Source organism: Eumetopias jubatus, unplaced genomic scaffold (genome assembly GCF_037043125.1).
Source record: "Eumetopias jubatus isolate StellerSeaLion01/CBP00866 unplaced genomic scaffold, mEumJub1_p1.0 scaffold_3, whole genome shotgun sequence".
NCBI classification, from domain to species: domain Eukaryota; kingdom Metazoa; phylum Chordata; class Mammalia; order Carnivora; family Otariidae; genus Eumetopias; species Eumetopias jubatus.
Genome location: NW_028274809.1, coordinates 160,654,562 through 160,673,903, shown reverse-complemented (window position 1 = coordinate 160,673,903; position 19,342 = coordinate 160,654,562). Strand labels below are relative to the sequence as shown.

Genomic DNA, 19,342 nt, shown 5'->3' with positions numbered 1-19,342 from the left:
CTGCCAAAACCACTTCCTCCTGATTCTGTAAAACCAAAACAAATCAGTATCAGGGTTTTTCTTAAACACTCAATTCACCTGTCTGCATGAATATTTGCTAGAACAATCACATGCTAAATTTTATTTCACCTTTATTGAAACAACAGGTACACAATGAACCTGTGACTTAGGAACCCACGTGGAGATGTGGGGTATTTGGCCATATAATTTATTTTGATCAATGCATACACTTTAATCAAACTAGATGGAAACTGGACTGTTAATTCTACAATTAATTAAAATACATACATATTTGGGGGACCTGGCTGGCTTAGCAGAGCATGTGACTCTTGATCTTGGGGTTGTGAGTTCAAGCCACCCATTGGGTAGAGAGATTACTTAAAAATAAAGTCTTAAAAAAAAGGAAATACATATGTGTTTGTGAGCATTCAGCACCACATGAGTAAAGACATGGCTGTTTTCCCTGCCTGTCCACAGATTCATTGATAAAACCATCCTCTATTAAGTATTCACGTGTAAGGTGTTGACCTACGCTCTGAGGATACCAGCAGTAAATATGCCACCCTAAAGATTTTTGCCCTCCTCGAGTTTGCTCTAATGGACATAGTGTCTTATCTTTTAGTCACCAAAGGTAATAGGAATGAGATAAATGTTTTCATTATTTGTTCTAGGTCCTTACGGTCATAGCTCTGTTCTAGCTCCAGGTGAAGGCCTTTTGGGGGAAAAGCGCTTTTTAAAACTTATAAAACACTAGAAAGAAGAAAATAAAAGTGGAGTTCACATTTTACAGAGCAGACAGTATGTTCCTGGAACTGTACTAGTAACCAGTAATGATAATGATCCAATCACACCAATAATAGCAAATCAAGATGATCGTACCAGAAATAAATGGAAAGAACTGGGAATAAAAGAGGCAGAAGATTTATGACTCTGAGTGCAGTACTGCAGAGAAGTGAGGAGAGTAATGAGAGAGAAGTCATCAGCAGTGTAGAATGTCTAAACACATTTAAGAGCACAATTTTTAATGTTAGTGACATTTCAGCTATATAACATGAACCACTTGCTAATGAAAGCACTCACAGATGGTGTTTAAGGAATTACAAATGTTATGAACTTTGAAGGTTTAGGGGATAGGTATTTAATTTTAGATTCTCAATAAATGTTTTAATTGTTCTATAGTTATTAAACAGAGGATAAAGCATGATTAGATAGAGAAAACATATATTCAATAAATACCAGATACAAAGTAACAGAGCAAAGAAGATACAAACACCGACTCATTCTTACTCAGGTACCAATTTATTAACAAAAGGAAATAAAAAAGAAAAATTTCTTAAGAAAAAGAAAGGGCAAAAAAAAAAAGGCAAGATGAAGGAGGGAGGAAGGAAGGGAAGGAGAGAGAGGAGAAAACTTAATAGCCCCATGGAGTATTTCATAGTACGTTCCTGAAAATGATGTCAATGGGAATATATACTGGTATAAATAAATCCCATTACTATGAAGACAATGTTTGTAAGATGATTAAAATGACTTATGCTTCCATTGTGTTTAGTTTTTAAAATTCTTTAAAGATTTTTTAGTTTGGGGCGCCTGGGTGGCTCAGTTGGTTAAGCGACTGCCTTCGGCTCAGGTCGTGATCCTGGAGTCCAGGGATCAAGTCCCACATCGGGCTCCCTGCTCAGCGGGGAGTCTGCTTCTCCCTCTGACCCTCTTCCCTCTCGTGCTTTCTATCTCTCATTCTCTCTCTCTCAAATAAATAAAATCTTAAAAAAAAAGATTTTTTAGTTTTTTTTTTTTCGAGAGAGGCATGCGCACTAATTGGGGAGGGGCAGGGAGGGAAGAAGACTCCCCACTGAGCAGGGAGCCTGATGTGGGACTCCATTCCAGGACCCTGCGATCATGACCTGAGCTGAAGGCGGACGCATTTCCATTGTATTTAAATGATATAGGGAAGAAATGAGGTACACTCTTCTTTTTTTTTTTTTAAGTAGGCCCCACACCAAGAGTGTAGCCTGACAGGGCGCTTGAGCTCACAATTCTGAGATGGAGACCTGAGCAGAGATCATGAGTCCGATGCTTAACAAACTGAGCCATCTAGGCACCCTCCACTCTTCTTTTTTAAGAGGGTTGTTAGATCATTAGAAGTCTCATGACAAAATCACGTTACAATAGGAACATTGGAAATAAATGAAATACCCCTTGTGTAGCTGGCTGGTATGGGGAGTGAAGCTTTGTGGCCCATAAGAATAAAGTAGTCCTCTGCCAGTGAAACTATAAAATCACCAATTACTGGATTAGAGCTGATATGCAAAATCTGCTGGAAGGCAGGTTCACGGGTTCACAGGCTCCCAGAACAGAAGGACTAGAATGTAAACGGATGTGAGAAATTAGCCCAGCTAAGGAGATGTAGTAATGGCAGCGATGGGGTCAGGACTGGCAATCTGAGACCTATAAAATAATCTGTATGTCAATGCCCATCCTAGTATGTGGAGGGCAATGGTTTGGAAAGATTTTTTTTTTTCTTTTTAAAGAACTACATTTAGGGGCGCCTGGGTGACTCAGTCGGTTAAGCATCTGCCTTCTGCTCTAGTTGTAATCCCGGGGTCCTGGGACCCAGCCCCATATCCGGGTCCCCGCTCAGAGGGGACTCTGCTTCCCCCTTTTCCTCTGCCCCTCTCCCCAGTTCGTCCTCCCTCTCTCTCAGATGAATAAATAAAATCTTTAAAAAAAAAAAAGACCTACATTTAAAAAAACAAAGGAAAAACCAAAAAACCAACCAAACAAAAACAAAAACCCCTGAGAACTAAAAACAAAGAAACTCCTACACTTTGTGTCATGACCCGAGGTCTCTTGTAATGCGTGTGTATAGCGGAAGCCTGAGATCTAAAGCACGAGGAGGAGCACCCCGGGACTGGAGGATGCAGTTTTCTGGGCAGAGAAAGCAAAGCAGCATGTGGTGAAAACCCTGAGAAATGAAAGAGCTGGGAGAGAATAAGGAACTGTGAAAAGGTCACGGAGTAACGTAGGGAGTAGCTCAAGAGGAGTTTGAAAGCACGCGGGCTTTGCACTCTTGGGGCGTCAGCAGGGGCGCTGGAATCAGTCGGCTCGCGCCTTGCAGCCCACCGAGCGCGTCTCTGCGCCTCTGTCGGGGTGTGATGCTGGTCCCCGTGGGAATATTTATTGCAGCCCACCGTGGAAATCTGGGTCTTACCAAATTCCGGTCTTCCCCCCTCCCCCAGAAGCCGCCTGTTAAACATTCACGACCACACCACTCATACTGTAACAGACACTTAAAAATTAAAAGGGTAAACTTCTCTTGCGTTTTTTTCTACAATTAAAAAAAAAATGTCGAAGACCTGGCCGAGGTTTTACCATCGCACATGCTAAGTACAGGGTGATAGAGTAAAATTAGAGTGTTTAATAAATCGTATGGTAGCAAGAGTATAATACAAGTTTTTACAAATATTTAGAAGTCATGACCAACAATCTTCCCACCATCCCTGGCTTTACATGGAAGGAAACTGTAGTGATAAATTAACTGAAGGGTTTTTAACGCATTTCCCTAAAAGGGCGAAGCTGATAGTCAAGGTTTTTGATCAACTTCTAACATTTCTTTTCATTTTTGGGAGTTCATGTTTTGATTATTCGTGTGTGTGTTAAGATTTCATTTACTTATTTGACAGAGTGTGAGAGAGCACGAACAGGGGGAGCGGCAGGCAGAGGGAGAAGCGGACTCCCCTGCCAAGCAGGGAGCCCAATGCGGGACTCGATCCCAGGATGCTGGGATCATGACCTGAGCCAAGGGCAGATGCTCAACTGGCTGAGCCACCCAAGCGCCCCCTGTTTTGATTATTTGAAGGACAGATTGCAATTAATTTTTTTCTCTGCTCTTAATCCATTTATCCACAGGAGAGGGCATTTTAGAAACTTAAAAACAATATCTACACCTTTACTCTTTTTCTGTGCTTGAAACTACTTAATAGTTTTTATGAAGCTGTCAGCAATAAGGAATACAACTGCTACATGCTGTGGAATTGGATGATTTATCAGAGCTTAAAACTTTCCCCCCTAGTAAGCAGTACATAAGCATTTCCATTATTAAAAGAAAAGGAACACTTTATATTGTATCTGGGTTAAAAGGATGGTCATTTTTATTCTATTCCACCTCATTCCATTTAGGACAATATGTTAGATTCTAAACTGCTTCATACAGTTTGGAGACTATTAGTCACAGAATTGAATGTATTAGGTAGTGTTATGTGTTTGAATTGGGAAGTGCTCAACTATAAAATAAGAAAAATAAAAGTAAAGCGCAAAAGACAAAATAATGTATCAACATGTGCTTAAAAGAAATTTATGAAGATTTTTCTAAACTACAGATATTCTCCTTCCACATAACGGAAGCATGACCTACTTCTTGTATAAGAACTAAAACTGGCTAAATTTAGGAATAGTTTTGACATCTATAGAGTGGGGGTAATAAAATATATATTTTTATCCATCTACTTAGAAGTATTTACCTTAATAATGTTATGCCAACACAGCAGTCTTTTTAATTTAAATGTATTTTTATTTATTATTGAAGTATGACATACAATGTTCTATTAGTTTCAGGTGTACGACACAGTGATTTGACAGTTCTCTATCTTACTTGATGTTCACCATCTGTCACCATACGATGTTATTACAATATTATTGACTAGGTTTCCTTTGCTGTACTTTTCATCTTCATGACTTATTTATTTCATAACTGGAAGTTTATACCTCTTAATCCCCTTCACCTATTTTACCCAGCCCTCAACCTACCTCCTCCCTGGCAGCCACCAGTTTGTCCTCTGTATTTAAAAGTCTGTTTATTTGTTTTGTTTTATATTCCACATGTAAGAGACATCGTATGGTATTTGCCTTTCTCTGACTTATTTCACTTAGCCTAATAGGTCCATCCATGTTGCTGCAAATAGCAGGCTTTCATTCTTTTCTATGGCTGAGTAATATTCCCTTATATATGTATACACCACATCTTTACCCATTCATCTATCAATGGACACTTGGGCTGCTTCCATATCTTGGCTATTGTAAATAATGCTGCAATAAACATAGGGGTGTGTATACCTTTTTGAATCAGATTTTTTTGTTTTTTTTGGGGGGGTAAAAACCCCATTGTGGAGTTACTGAGTCAAATGGTATTTCTATTTTTTAATTAATTCTTTGGTATTTCTATTTTTAATTTTTTGAGGAGCCTCTATATTGTTTTCCACAGTGGTTGCACCAATTTGTATTCCCACCAAAAGTGCACGAGGGTCCCCTTTTCTCTACAACCTACTCAACACTTGTTATTTCTTTTTTTTTTTTTTTTGACAATAGCCATTCTGACAGGTGTGAGGTGATATCTCATTGTGGTTTTGATTTGCATTTTCCTGATGATTAATGATGTTGAGCATCTTTTCATGTGTTTTTGGCCATCTTATGTCTTTTTTTGAAAAATGTCTACTCAGGTCTTCTGCCCAATTTTTAATTGGAATTTTTTTGTGTGTGTTGAATTGTAAAAGTTGTTTTTTGTTTTTTTTTAGGTAGGTTCTATGCCCAGCATGGAGCCCAACTCGGGGATTGAACTCATAACCCTGAGATCAAGACTTAAACTGAGATCACAAGTTGTACACTTAACTGACTGAGCCATCCAGGCACCCTGAGCTGTGTAATGTTCTTTAAAAAAGAATTGGATGTTAACCCCTTCCATGGTAGTCTTTACAGTTAAGATAATTGCCAGGGGTAACTGAGTGGCTCAGTTGGTTAAGCATCCAACTCTTCATCTCAGCTCACATCTTGATCTTGGGGTCATGAGTTCAAGTCCCATGTTGGGTTCCACGTTGGGTGAGGAGACTACTTAAAAAAAAAAAAAGTTAAGATAATTCTGGGAACTTGCCTATGGTTCACCATAGTTTTCTAGTCCTAAATTGCAATTTATCTGCTATTCCAGATAAACTCATTTTGTTGGTTTTAAAAAAAAAAGAAAGAAAATATAATTCTGAACTTCTAGTCTATGAAGGCAACAAGTGAAACACCTTTGGCAACTACTGCAAAAAATTTTTTAAATTATGATCAATATAGTCAATAACTTAAAAATTTGCCAATGATGTACAATTTTATGATTAAAATGGTCATGATTGCATTAAATGAAAAATAAAATTATTCTCTATCTCATATGAAACCAATATTTAACATGGGTTTAGTAAAAAACAAGGCTCATCTATCTGGTTATTTAAAAATTTTGAATTAGGGGTGCCTGGGTGGCTCAGTCGGTTAGGCATCTGCCTTTGGCTAAGGTCATGATCCCGGAGTCCTGGGATTGAGCCTACCTTGGGCTTCCTGCTCAGTGGGGAGTCTGCTCCTCCCTTTCCCTCTGCCCCTTATCCCCACCTGTGCTCTCTCTCAAATAAATAAATCTCTTTAAAGAAATCAATACTCTGTCTCTCATGAATAAATAAATAAAAAGTTTAAAAAAAATAAAAATTTTGAATTAAATTTATTGAAACATGGCATTATGTTTCATTAAATTATGTATCATTATGTGCTCTTAGCTTATATCTCAATTGCATTTTGTTCTGTTTTCAAGTTCATGACTTGTAAGTACTGTATATAAACTGTAGATTAAATTTTAAATAAAAAATCACAGTGTAAAGAAAAAGATTATTGTTCTGTGGAGAATGGTTTGGAGAGAGGCATGAGTAGATTTATGGAGGACAGTTAGAAGACTATTGACATAACTTAGGGAAGAGGGTACGAGGGCTTAAACTAAGGTTGACAGAAATTCACACACAGGAAATGAAATACAAAATATAAAATCAAAGAAGTTGAAATCGTCACAAAATCTTAAATTAGATTGAATATATCAGAGCTCATGATTTCCCCCCTCCATTTAAGAACACTTATTTCATAGCTCTGTCAATCAAAAAAGCCTACGAATAAGAAAGACCTAGAAACATTGGACATTTCCAATGGCCAGAATGTTCTACATTTTGGATTTAGTCAATTCCTTCTTCATGGTGTCATTCAGCTTGATCTATTTCTTGTTTTGCTTGTAGACTGACGTTAGATCTGAAGACTTGATTTGATTCAGGCTACATTTTTTTCCCCAAGGATACTGCAAAGGTGGTGTTTTCTACTTCACATTACATCACATCAATAGGCACGTAATTTTTGCTCACCCCACTTTTAGTGATACTAAGGTTGATTAGAAAATTTAGGGGGTGCCTGGCTGGCTCAGACTGTAGAGAATATGACTCTTGATCTCAGGGTTGTGAGTTCGAGCCCCACGCTGGGTGTAGAGCCTACTTAAAAAATAAAAAAAATAAATAAAATTTAGGTGGTTATGGCTGATAGTAAGTTCCCTATTATCCTTGTATCTCATTGCTTTAGCAGTCATTGGTGTTTGATGCCTGAATCATTTATTTCATCAGGGGTTACTAAGTAGTGATTTTCTAATTTTCTTTTTTTCTAAAATTAAAAAGGGGCGCCTGGGTGGCTCAGTTGTTGAGCATCTGCCTTCGGCTCAGGTCATGATTCCAGGGTCCTGGGATCGAGCCCCACATTGGGCTCCTCGCTCTGCGGGAGGCCTGTTTCTCCCTCTCCCATTCCCCCTGCTTGTGTTCCCTCTCTCGCTGTGTCTATCTCTGTCAAGTGAAAAATAAAACCTTTAAAAAAACTAAAAAATAATAAAATTAAAACAAATTTTATTTATTTTTTAAGAGAGAGAGCAAGCTCACACGTGGTGGGGAGAGGGCAGAAGGAGAGGAGAAAGAGAATCCCAAGTAGGCTCCATGCTCAGGTCAGTGCAGAGACCATTGTGGGGCTTGATCCCATGATGATGAGAACATGACCTGAGCCAAAACCAAGAGTCTGATGTGGAACCAGATGCTTAACTGATTGAGCCACCCAGGTGCCCTTCTTTGTTCTTTTTAGACATCTTTATTAAACTACAATTGACATATAATAAACTGCACATTTAAAAAATGTGCAGTTTGGGGCACCTGGGTGGCTTGGTCGGTTAAGCGTCTGCCTTTGGCTCAGGTCATGATCCCAGCATCCTGGGATTGAGCCCTGCGTCGGGCTCTCCACTCAATGGGGAGTCTGCTTCTCCCTCTGTCCCTTCCCCCTGCTTGTGTTCTCTCTTGCTCTGTGCATACACTCTCTCAAATAAATAAAATCTTTTAAAAAAATGTACAATTTGATAAACATTGACACATGTAAACACCCATTAAACCATTACCACAAACAGTGAACATGTCTGTCTCCTCCTTTGTACCACCACTGTTTATTCTGCTCTTTTGTATATCTGGAAATTTTCATAATCAAAATTTTTGTAAAAAGGGGAAATATTTATGAGGCAGATCAACAAGGCTTGGTGACCGAATGCTTGGGAGTTAATGAAAGAAGGGTCTAGAATGATTCCTAGGTTCATGAGAGGAGTCACTGAGTAGGTGGTGGTACCATTTATTGAAACTGAGGGACTAGAGAAGAAACTTGAACTCATTTTTGTATATGTCAAGTTTGAGGTCACAGTAGGACATCCAAGTAGAGATGTCAAGTAAGCAGGTGTTAAATTAAAAGGAACAGTTTGGCCTAGAGGTAAAAATTTGGGAATATTGGCACATAGTAACTAAAGCCAGGGAGTAGAAATTTTCAAGACATTAAGTACAGAATAGGAAAAAGATTTAAGGGGAAAAAGAAACTGAAAAATTCTCATGTTTTACGATCAGCTAGAAGAGGAGGAAGGAGGAAAATGATGAGTATACAGTATAGCAGAAGCCAAGGAGGAACAGGGAGAGAATCCTCCATCTGCACTGATCCTAGGGTCATAGTCTGTAGTTTTACTTTTTGTTCAAAATACATGATTTATACACCAGTAAGTGGGGGTATACTCTTGAAAGATGTCACCTTCAATGCATTAATAAAATTAAGTTTCTGAGCCTATAGAGCTGAGGTCTGGACTATGGACTCTTGTAAATCAACCAAAGTAAATGATATCTAGTGAGGACTCTTTGATAGCTAACTGGCTGGCTTTGTCGGGTGACCTCCAAGCCTCAGGAAATCTTTCCTTGAAGCATTTATAGTACTTACTACTTTCTAAAATAAGTGAGATTAAACTATATTTTTTCTCCCACCCTCCCCCCTTTTCTTTTTGCATATTCTTAGCCTCTCAAGATTTTAGAGTAAAAGGGCATCTGTCTCATTAATAGCTTCAACCTTCTCTAAGTGTGGGAATCTTGCTTTAAAATTTCTGATGGGTGATTATCCATTCACTGTCGGTGCAAGATAGTGAATTTGGAGTACTCTGAAATTCTTGTATCGAGGTTGATAAGAATAAACCTCTCCTCTGGTGTTTGAGACATCATAGAGTTCTTTTTCAAAGCCCCTTGAGAAAAGGGTGAGGACAAACAATTCAAAGTTTAAATGCCTTATACATTTTAGATTTTTCATGCTTGTTGAATGAATGCGTGAATTAACGCATAGAACATTCAGCTGGTTCTGAAAAGTTGACTATATACTATTAACTTAGTAAGGACTATTAGAAGAACATGGAATTCTTTCATGTCAGAATCCTTTATCACTGCAACATTATTATCTTTAGGAATAGATCTTATATCCATGAATTTTTCTTGAATGAAAATCCAACTATGCTAAGTCCTATATATATATATAGTTCACCCACCCCAAGAAAGCTGATAAATCAAGATTTTTCCCCATCCTTTCTATCTCACTGGGGTGGGGAGTGGGGATAGAAGCAGTAGAGTATACTGGAAAGGGCATGGCCGTTAGAATTAGTCTTGGTTCAGATCTACTTCTACTGTTTATTATGTGTCTGATCTTGGGCCATTAAGTTACTCTGAATCTCAGTTTCTTCATTGTAAAAATGAAGATAATGCTTACTTGGCAAAGTTACTGCGAAGATTAAGTTAATTAAGGAGTAGAAAGCATGTAATGCAGCAACTGGCTGATAGAATGAGCTTGATAATGGTAGCTATTACTCTAAATTTGGATGACATTTCATAAAACATTTAGCAAGGAAAAAAAGAATTTTATGTTAATTTTGTTTTTATTTATTTTTTAGTAAGAAAATGCCAAAGCCAGGAAAGGATATGATAAAGTTAGGAAGCAAGGAGATTCACAATAGCCAAGAGGTGGAAGCGACCCAGATATCCATCAAAGAATGAATGGCTAAGCAAAATGTGGTATACACATACCATGGACTATTATTCAGTCTTAAGTAAGATGGAAATTTTGACATATGCTACAACATGGATGAACCCTGAGGACATTATGCTAAGCGTAATAAGCCAGTCACCAAAAGGCAAATACTGTATGATTCCACTTACATGAAATCTAAAGTAGTCAAATTCATAGAAATAGAAGTATTTCCAGGGAGGGAAAAAGAGGAAAAGAGAAGCTCCTGAATGAGTGTAGTTTCAGATTTGAAAGATGAAAAAGTCTGGAGATTTGCTGCACAATTACGTGAATATACTCAATACTACTGAACTGCATACTTAAAAATGAGTAAGACAGTAAATTTTATGTTATGTGTTTTTTACCATAATAAAAAAAGGAAGTGGTAAGGAGAAAAAAAAGTGAAAAAGTAAAGGTCTGGAAATTTGGAGAAAAGGCAAGGGTTGTAGTGACGTTAAGAAATGAGCTACAATAGATTGCATGATACCAAAACAAGCCCCATCTCTAATTTTTAAGACATTAATAAAATAAAAATTTATAGGTCAAATTCATCAAGTAAACATTTACTGCTTAAGTTCAAGGCACAGTGCTAGATACTAAGGACCAAAAAAAAGCGTTAAGAAACAATTCTTGCCTTCAAAGAAATGGACAAGTATAAACAATTATTGTAAAATATGGTAAACAGAATTAAAGAGATATAAAGTACAGAGACCTTAACACAGATTATTATGGTAGAACAGATAAAGCTTTCTGGAAGGAGTGACATCTGAATTAGAAACCCACAAAGGTCTTCCAAGAAGCTTTCATATCACAATCTATCAGGAGATTAAGGGTTGGGTGAAGGAGGCAACGGGATTAAGATGTACAAACTTCCAGTTATAAAATAAATACGTCCCTGGGATGTAATGTACAGCCGGGGAATATAGTCAATAATGCTGTATTAACTTCATATGGTGACAGAGGGTAACTAGACCTATCGAGGTGGTCATTTCATAACATATAAAAACATCAACTCACTATGTTGTACATCCGAAACTATTATGGTATGTCAAATATAATTCAATAAAAAAACAATCTAACTCTGAGATTTATTAATAGCTATTATGGTAAGAAATGATAGTAGGAACTTTTTTTTTTAACGTAATTACATCTAGAAATGAAAGGAAGAGGGAAGAAAATTAAGGATTTGGAGCGAGGAAGACTTCCTCAATTTCTTCATCACTGTAGTTTCTATTTCTTAAATGAGCTCCTAATTTTCCTACTTCTGTGCCCTTGTCCACACCATTACTTTAACCTGGATAATCAATCAGTATTCCTTTATATTAAAATATCATATAATAATGAACCGACTAAAGTAAATCATAAAATGCTTTCAGTTTTATAATTAGAGTTGAAAGTAAAATAAGACATTTTCTTCTATCATTTTAGAAGGAAACAAATTATGTCTACAAGTTAATTTAGTTTTAATGAATTATACACGCATTCTGGATTTAAAATGCATGCCTAAGAAAGGTCATATTCACAAACCTTTGTTGCAGAAAATCATATGTTAGAAGATACTTAGCTAAATGGAACAAGGAGGGGGAATGGGATTAGGGTCTTCAGGCCAACGACAGATTTACAAGTATATATTACTATCAAAGGGGGAGATATTACTTATTACTTTTTCTGTTCTCTCACTCAACTAATAGTTCTGTACTATTGTGATTTTCAAAGAACACACTGAACAGATGGTATTCTTGTTTTGTATCTGCAAGGATAATCATCGATATCACTGGTTCTTCATTAGGATGCAGGGGGTGATTTTGCTACCCCAGGGGACAGGAGACATTTCTGGGTTATCACAACTGGGGGGGGGTGCTACTGTCATCTAGTGGTGGAGGCCAGAGATGCTGGTAAACATCCCGCAATGCAAAGGGCTGCTCCCCACTCCCACCTGGAACAAAGGAATTACCCAGCCACTATGTTCAACAGTAGTTGAGAAAACCTGATACAGAAAAGTATATTTCTTTTTCTTTTCTTACTCTGTTTCCCTCCTTCCTCCTCTTCTTTAACTTTTATCTCTTGAATGAGAAATGGAATGTATTTTATGTTGAGAAAAAGAGAAAATGCTACTTTTTTTCCTCATTGACTAGAAATTTGGTCCATCCTGCTGCATCTGAATCAGCATTGCTTTCACCAATGTAATGAGAGACTTTCCACCAAATTTTTACTTGGCCAATAAAATAAGATTTTCTCCTCGATTTTATTGATTAATGATCATCTGAAGTATAAGGAAAAACAGCCCAAAGAAACAATCAGCAGGGGCGCTTGGGTGGCTCAGTTGTTAAGCAACTGTCTTCGGCTCAGGTCATGATCCCAGGACCCTGGGATCGAGCCCTGCATTGAGCCCCGCATTGGGCTCCCTGCTCTGTGGGAAGCCTGCTTCTCCCTCTCCCACTCCCCACTGCTTCTGTTCTCTCTCTCTGTCAAATAAATAAATAAAATAAAATCTTGAACAAAAAAGAAACAATCAGCAATTCATATCCACCTACTTATGTGATATCTGACCAACATTACTGGGCATTTGTAGTGTCTTCTACTAGATTTCACAAATGATTCTAAATTTTAAAAAATGTACAGTGTCTTGGTATTTCTGTTATGACTTTTAAACCTAGTATTTATATAGTTAGAAAATATACTCACCAATATGACAATATTTAGCCAAATATTTATAAGCCACATACTTTAAAAATGCATTGAGAATTATGAAAGCTCTAAAATTTAAATCAGAAGAGTATATATTTATTTTGTAACAAAACAGATAAAACCAAATACAAAGCATACTACTGTTTGCACTTCATACATTTTGATTATCATGCTGAAATCTGTTAATTTAACATTCAGTTAAAATAAACTTTAGTCATTTAAAAAAATGCCAAGTACATGATTATGACAAACTTTCTGTTCATCAGAGAAAGAACTTCGGGAGTAAATAATGATAGAGCAAATCCATCCAAAACACTAGGTCTTCATATTTTCTTTCTTAGACCACTCTGGTGCTTCTTTTTTGGTCTGTTAAAAAAAAAAAGAAAAAAGAAAAAAGAAAAAAACCCCACAAAAATCAAGTAAAATGCTTATAAGGAAAATAAGAGAGGCAGTTCAGAGAACTAAGTACCTATATAATATTGGGGCTTTGTATGTAAAATTACAGTAAATAATTGCTTTTCTTAATTCAGAAAGATACTTTAGGGCAAAGGTTCTTCCTTTTGTCAGAAATAATCTCCCACCTGGTATGTCTGTAGAAAAAATATACATCTGTGTTTTCTGGCTCAAAGCCTGTATTTAACATATCATACATAGGTAAGTATTTATGAATTGATTTTATTTTCAAAGAGAATTATAAAAAAAATTGAAGACGTGGATCTTTTCATTTGTCTTATCTGTCTATATATGGATATTTATTCATGCAATGGATATTTACTAAAAAATTACTAGATCCAAATCACTGTACTTTGAGCTTCTGAATTGCTAAGTATTTACCAGAGAACTTCTTAGCTTTACTGCTCAATCATTTCAATCTAAAGAGAGCCTTGCTGTACATAGTAACAAAAAAGAGGGGAGGTGGACTGTTACAGAGATAGCACTCAGAACTTCTTACAGAAGGCACTGATTCCTATCAAAACGTCCTATTTTAATACAATATATTACAATAAATAAGCAGTTTACTTCTTTCCCACTTAGATCTGCTTCAAACTATGAAGGACCATATTTCTAAATATATGTATGTGTATGCATATAGATAAGTATGACAGCTTGTAATTTTATCTTTTTTATATTGTTTTATAGTTGATCGTTGATGTACAAACTGTAGGAAGTGACTTCAATGATCAGCTCCTCTTGACCTTATTCATGGTTTGGCCAACTCCAATTACCACTAACTAAGCTGGTAGACTCTCCTCCACTCCCGAATCTTTACACTATGGCTCTAACTTGAGCTATAGATTCTTTCACAGGATGGTCTCCACGGGTGACTGAAATTCAGTATGTCAAATGAACTCTCCCAATCCTCCATAGTCTCTGTCTCGGTGAATAGTATCACACTTTATTCAGTAATCTCAACCAGAAATATTTGATTCTTCTTCATCTTAGAGTTCTTCTTTTCACTTACTACATTCATTCTAAGCAGTCTAAAACTTAGCTTTTATTGAAATATCTTCTTAACTCATTCTGTTCCTATCTTGACAGCACTGGGCCTTCATTGTTTCTGGTTTGATTCCTGCAAGAGCTTCCTAATTCTGATCTGGCTCTCTCTTCAATTAATCATCCACAATTCTTCCAAGCTTATCTTTCTAAAGTGAAAATCTGTATTAAAACACTTCATATTTCCTTCTTAAAAAGAAAGTTCAAAGTCCTTAGTATTAAAGGGAAAAGAAAGGCTCCTGGCTGGTTCAGTCAGTGGAGCATGCAACTCTTGACCTCAGGGTGGAGCCTACTTAAAAAAAAAAGGTGGGGCACCTGGGCGGCTCAGTTGTTTAAGCGTCTGCCTTCGGCTCAGGTCATGATCCCAGGATCCTGGGATCGAGTCCCACTTCGGGCTCCCTGCTCAGTGGGGAGTCTGCTTCTCCCTCTACCTTTACCCCCTGCTCATGATCTCTCTCTCTCTCACTCTCTAATAAATAAATAAAATCTTAAAAAAAAAAAAAGAGGGACACCTGGGTGGCTCAGTTGGTTAAGCGCTTAAACATCTGCCTTCAGCTCAGATCATGATCCCAGGGTCCGGAGATTGAGTCCCACATCGGACTGCCTGCTGAGCAGGCAGTCTGCTTCTCCCTCTCCCTCTGCTGCTCTCTCTGTCAAATAAATAAAATCTTAAAAAAAAATAAAATGCATAATATTAAAAAAAAAAAGTCAAAGAAGCTTCCATGGCAAAATCAAGAAATCACTGGGAAGGCCAGATGCTGTCTGCTAAGAGAACTGAAAATTGGCAGAGGCCGGGCTCCTGGCTAGCTTAGAAGGTGGATCATGCAACTCTTGATCTTGGGGTTGTGAGTTCGAGCCCCATGTTGGGTGTAGAGATGACTTAAAAAAAAAAGTGGCGGGGTGCCTGGATGGCTCAGTTGGTTGAGTGTCTGTCTGAATCTTGGTTTCAGCTGAGGTCATGATCTCGGGGTCACGGGATGGAGCCCAGAGTTGGGCTTTGTGCTCAGCAGGGAGTCTGCCTGGGATTCTCTTCTCTCCCTCTTCCTCTGCTGTGAGCGCATGAATGCTCTCTCTCTCTCTCTCTAATGGATGAGTAAGTCTTTAAAAAAAAAAGGTGACCGAGGCTAACTAAATCCAGAAGAAGCCAAAGTACAAATCAGAATGCTATTAATTGGTAATAAGACATATAATTGTCATTTGGCCAGGAATGCCTGCTAATTTTACCAGCATTCTTTCCTTTTTTTTTTAAACAGTCACAGACCATAAGAAGCCACAGTAAAACTGAAAAATTGCGTGGTTCTCAGATAAACAGATGGCGAGGTTTTGGGTGACCGGAAAAGGTGAGCCAGCTAAAAGTCTAAGGTTCGCACAGTCTCAGAAGCACATCTATGTCAGTGTTTTTGAAACTGTAGGCCTCTTCAATTATATCTCAATAAAAGTGGAAGGAAAAAAAATGAAACTTTGGGTCCCCACCCATAAGTATGAAAATCAATTAAATGGCTAAAGACCAGAATTGAGAAAAAAAAGTCAACAGACTAGAATAGATAGAAAACGTCAGAGTTGGGTGCCTGGGTGGCTCAGTTGGTTAAGCGACTGCCTTCGGCTCAGGTCATGATCCTGGAGTCCCAGGATCGAGTCCCGCATCGGGCTCCCTGCTCAGCAGGGAGTCTGCTTCTCCCTCTGACCTTCCTCCCTCTTATGCTCTCTACCATTCTCTCTCTCTCTCTCTCTCTCAATAAATAAATAAAAATCTTAAAAAAAAAAAAGAAAACGTCAGAGTACCTGCCATAGCTGGGGTAAATTCTGTTTTGAGAAAGTGTGTAATCATCACTAGGTCACAATGTGAACTGGTTTTTTAACTGTGGCTCCTGGACAAAAAAAAATCTGAAAGTAGCTTCTACAGACCAAGCTACAGACCTTCAAGCTTATAGTCAAGGGTAGAGAATTTGTACATCTGTGTTTTCTCATTTGACTGATACAAAAAATATTATTGCTCTGTGTACATGGGAAGAAGATAAATAAAACTTTCGATATTAAAAAGGAATCTTAAGATCCAAAAAGGACAGTACAAGAATTTCAGTAGCAGACAATTCTTCCTGACTCCTTTTATCTGTGTTTGGTCCACAGCAGACCACCTCCCCCCTCCCCTCCCCACCAATACATTCTTTATCAGATGTGTTAATGAGGTAGATTTGCCACAGTCAAGTGTGCCTCTTTCCAGGGATTAGCTGCTTTTCCACTGCATAAATTGACTTTTGAGATATTTGATCTCTCATAGGTTCCATTACATGAAACCCTTTTTATATGTATATATGGCATATAGCTCTAATTTTTATGTGCTGGTTTAGGTTAATTGTATTTGTGATTTTACAAAGAAACAGTACGAATTAGTGAAAACTTTGGATTATCAGTTGAGTGTTAACAAACCTTAAGTAAACTGTACTCCAGATTTAGGGAAGCGCTCAGAGGGCTGTGGCAGAAACAAATGACAGGATTAACTGGAAACCTACCAGGACTAATCTACCTTGTTACAATGTGATTCTGGAGATAAATAACTGATAAGATAGGTACCTTTGTGTCATCGACAAGCAGTCAACTAAAACATTAATATATTCCTTGGGGATTCTAACACACTGAGAAAGTATTTTAAAAATGAGAAAGAATGATGATGATACAGATATCATACACCTGGTGGATTATTCCTGGAATCTAGAAAAAAAGCTAGAAATTAAGAATCTATTTGTGTTCAACCACCAGAAAAGTGCCACTTTTCTAAAGAAAAGAAAGATGCTGTCTAGTAGATATAGTAATTTTGTTTTCCAGAAAAAGATATAAGCTGGGAATCCCAGAAATAAATATTTAAAGAGTCTTCACAGGCAGGGCCCAACCTAAGTGAGTCTAGGACAGCTGACCTGGCTTTCCTACCAACTAAATGAGAGACTGTCCTGTATCATTCAACCTTCACTGCCCTACTTCCATTCTCACAAAGAAATTCCTTATTTCTAAACTAGCTTACCAGCTAAAGTACATCAGGAAGACGATGCAATTAGAATTCATGATGCTAGGAACTGAAAAGTCATTTTTTTGAAATGTAAATGTGCATAGCTACATATCTTGAGGTCTGAGCATACTTTGGTGAGATAAATCTAGATTCATCATCAAAAAAAGTTGAGTCCAGAGTCTCAGTACAAATGTCACAAGGAAGCGTCATAGGTATGATGAACTGTTGATCCCCTCAGCCTCCAGAGATGGAGGCTTCAATCCACCAGCAAAGTTCTTTAACCTGGAGTGCCACACAAATGTGTGGTTATGTCTTGAGAAAGGTTGGGAGGTACAGAGTTAGCACACAACCCTGTAGTAAGGCTACCCCAGCGCGGCATCCTGTGTCACTTGTCTTAATACATCCAGTTGTATTCATTATATTACCATATTACAAGTAACTGCCAAATTCATTTGTGATGAGTGATGAGAAAAACTGCTTTTATAACCTATCTACTTAGAAAAAATAATTTTTAAATTGTGGTAAAATACACGTAACAGAAAATTTGCCACCATTATCATTTTTAAGTGTACAGGTCATTTTAAGTATATTGACATTGTTGTGCGACCATCATCACCATCCATCCACAACACCCTTTTCCTCATGTGTAACTGAAATTCTTTCCCCTTGAACAGTAGCTCCCCATGCCCCCAGTTCCTAGCAGCCACTGGTCCATTTTCTGCTTCTATGAATCTGACTACTGTAGGTATATCCCATCTACTTTTTTTTTTAAAAGACTTATTTATTTATTTGTTTGACAGAGAGAGAGAGAGAGAGAGAGAAAGAGAGAGCTAGAGAGGGAACACAAGCAGGGGGAGCGGGAGAGGAGGGGCAGGCTTCCCGTGGAGCAGGGAGCCCCGTGTGGGGGTCAATCCCAGGACCCTGGGACCATGACCTGAGCCAAAGGCAGACACTTAACGACTGAGCCACCCAGGCGCCCCTATGCTATCTACTTTTATTTCCCCTTTTGTCCTAAGGAAAGTGTTAATGGGTCATGAAGTGACTGAAGTCAGGGATAAGAATGTAGTAAGAAAGGAATAAAGTCCTGGGGCGCCTGGGTGGCTCAGTTGGTTAAGCATCCACCTTCGGCTCAGGTCACAATTTCAGGCTCCTGGGATCGAGTCCCAAGTTGGCCTCCTTGCTCAGTGGGGAGTCTGCTTCTCCCTCTCCTTCTGCCTGCCACTCCCCCTGCGTATGCTCTCTCTACTTCTGTCAAATAAATAAATAAATCTTAAAAAAAAGAAAGGAATAAACTCTAGATATAAAAAGTACATATTAGACATCCTATTACTGAATAATGGAAAGAAGCACAAATCAGAAAATAATTTGTGAATATTGTACTTTTTCTGCCTTTGAAATTTCTCACTCTCTAACCCTCATTTTCACCTGTCAAAATCTTACACATTCTTCAAGGCCTGAATCTCAAATACTTTCTTTCTGCAGGAGCACATCAACATCATAGTATCTCTTCTTTCTTTAAATTTCCATAGCACTTAGCATTTTATTTTACTTTAAAGTAGTCCACCCAATTTCATCTGTATCAAAATGATCAAATATTCTATAATGTTTAGCAAGGGTTCCTACATGTAGTCAGGACAAACCTGTTGAACTAAGTTGTACTTATTTGAACATTTTTTGTCTTCCAGATGACCACATGTAGCCTTCTAAATCACTTCTACAGAGTCATGTGGTGATATAGCCATTTACATTACATAAACGTAATTTACCTGTCCAAGAGATGCTAGCCATTGAGCTAACCAATTGAAATTAAGGTCTGAACCCTATCATAAACTCACTGTCATCTGGAACCTCATACACAAAGTACTGGTGCTACTATTCTTGTGATGTTCCCTGCCCTCCCTGGAGCCTAAGGTTTTTTATTGTTTCAATGCTGACAAT

The 19,342-nt window shown here is 37.9% G+C and overlaps 1 protein-coding gene across 3 annotated transcripts in view; it reads right to left on the bottom strand.

Annotated features, from left to right (window-relative positions):
- The window catches only part of PIBF1 (progesterone immunomodulatory binding factor 1), a 231,209-nt gene that overhangs the window by 14,037 nt on the left and 197,830 nt on the right, over positions 1 to 19,342 (bottom strand). Inside the window, exon 18 of one of the 3 annotated variants that reach the window (XM_088021859.1) lies at positions 6,622 to 7,328. The exons of 1 other annotated variant lie outside the window; for it this stretch is intronic. In XM_088021859.1, the coding sequence (XP_087877985.1) occupies positions 7,290 to 7,328 (39 nt within the window). In that variant the 3' untranslated portion in view covers positions 6,622 to 7,289. Of the gene's footprint in view, positions 1 to 6,621; positions 7,329 to 12,983; positions 13,276 to 19,342 lie in introns of those variants that run through there. One more of the 3 variants, XM_028106141.2, reaches the window with a different exon arrangement.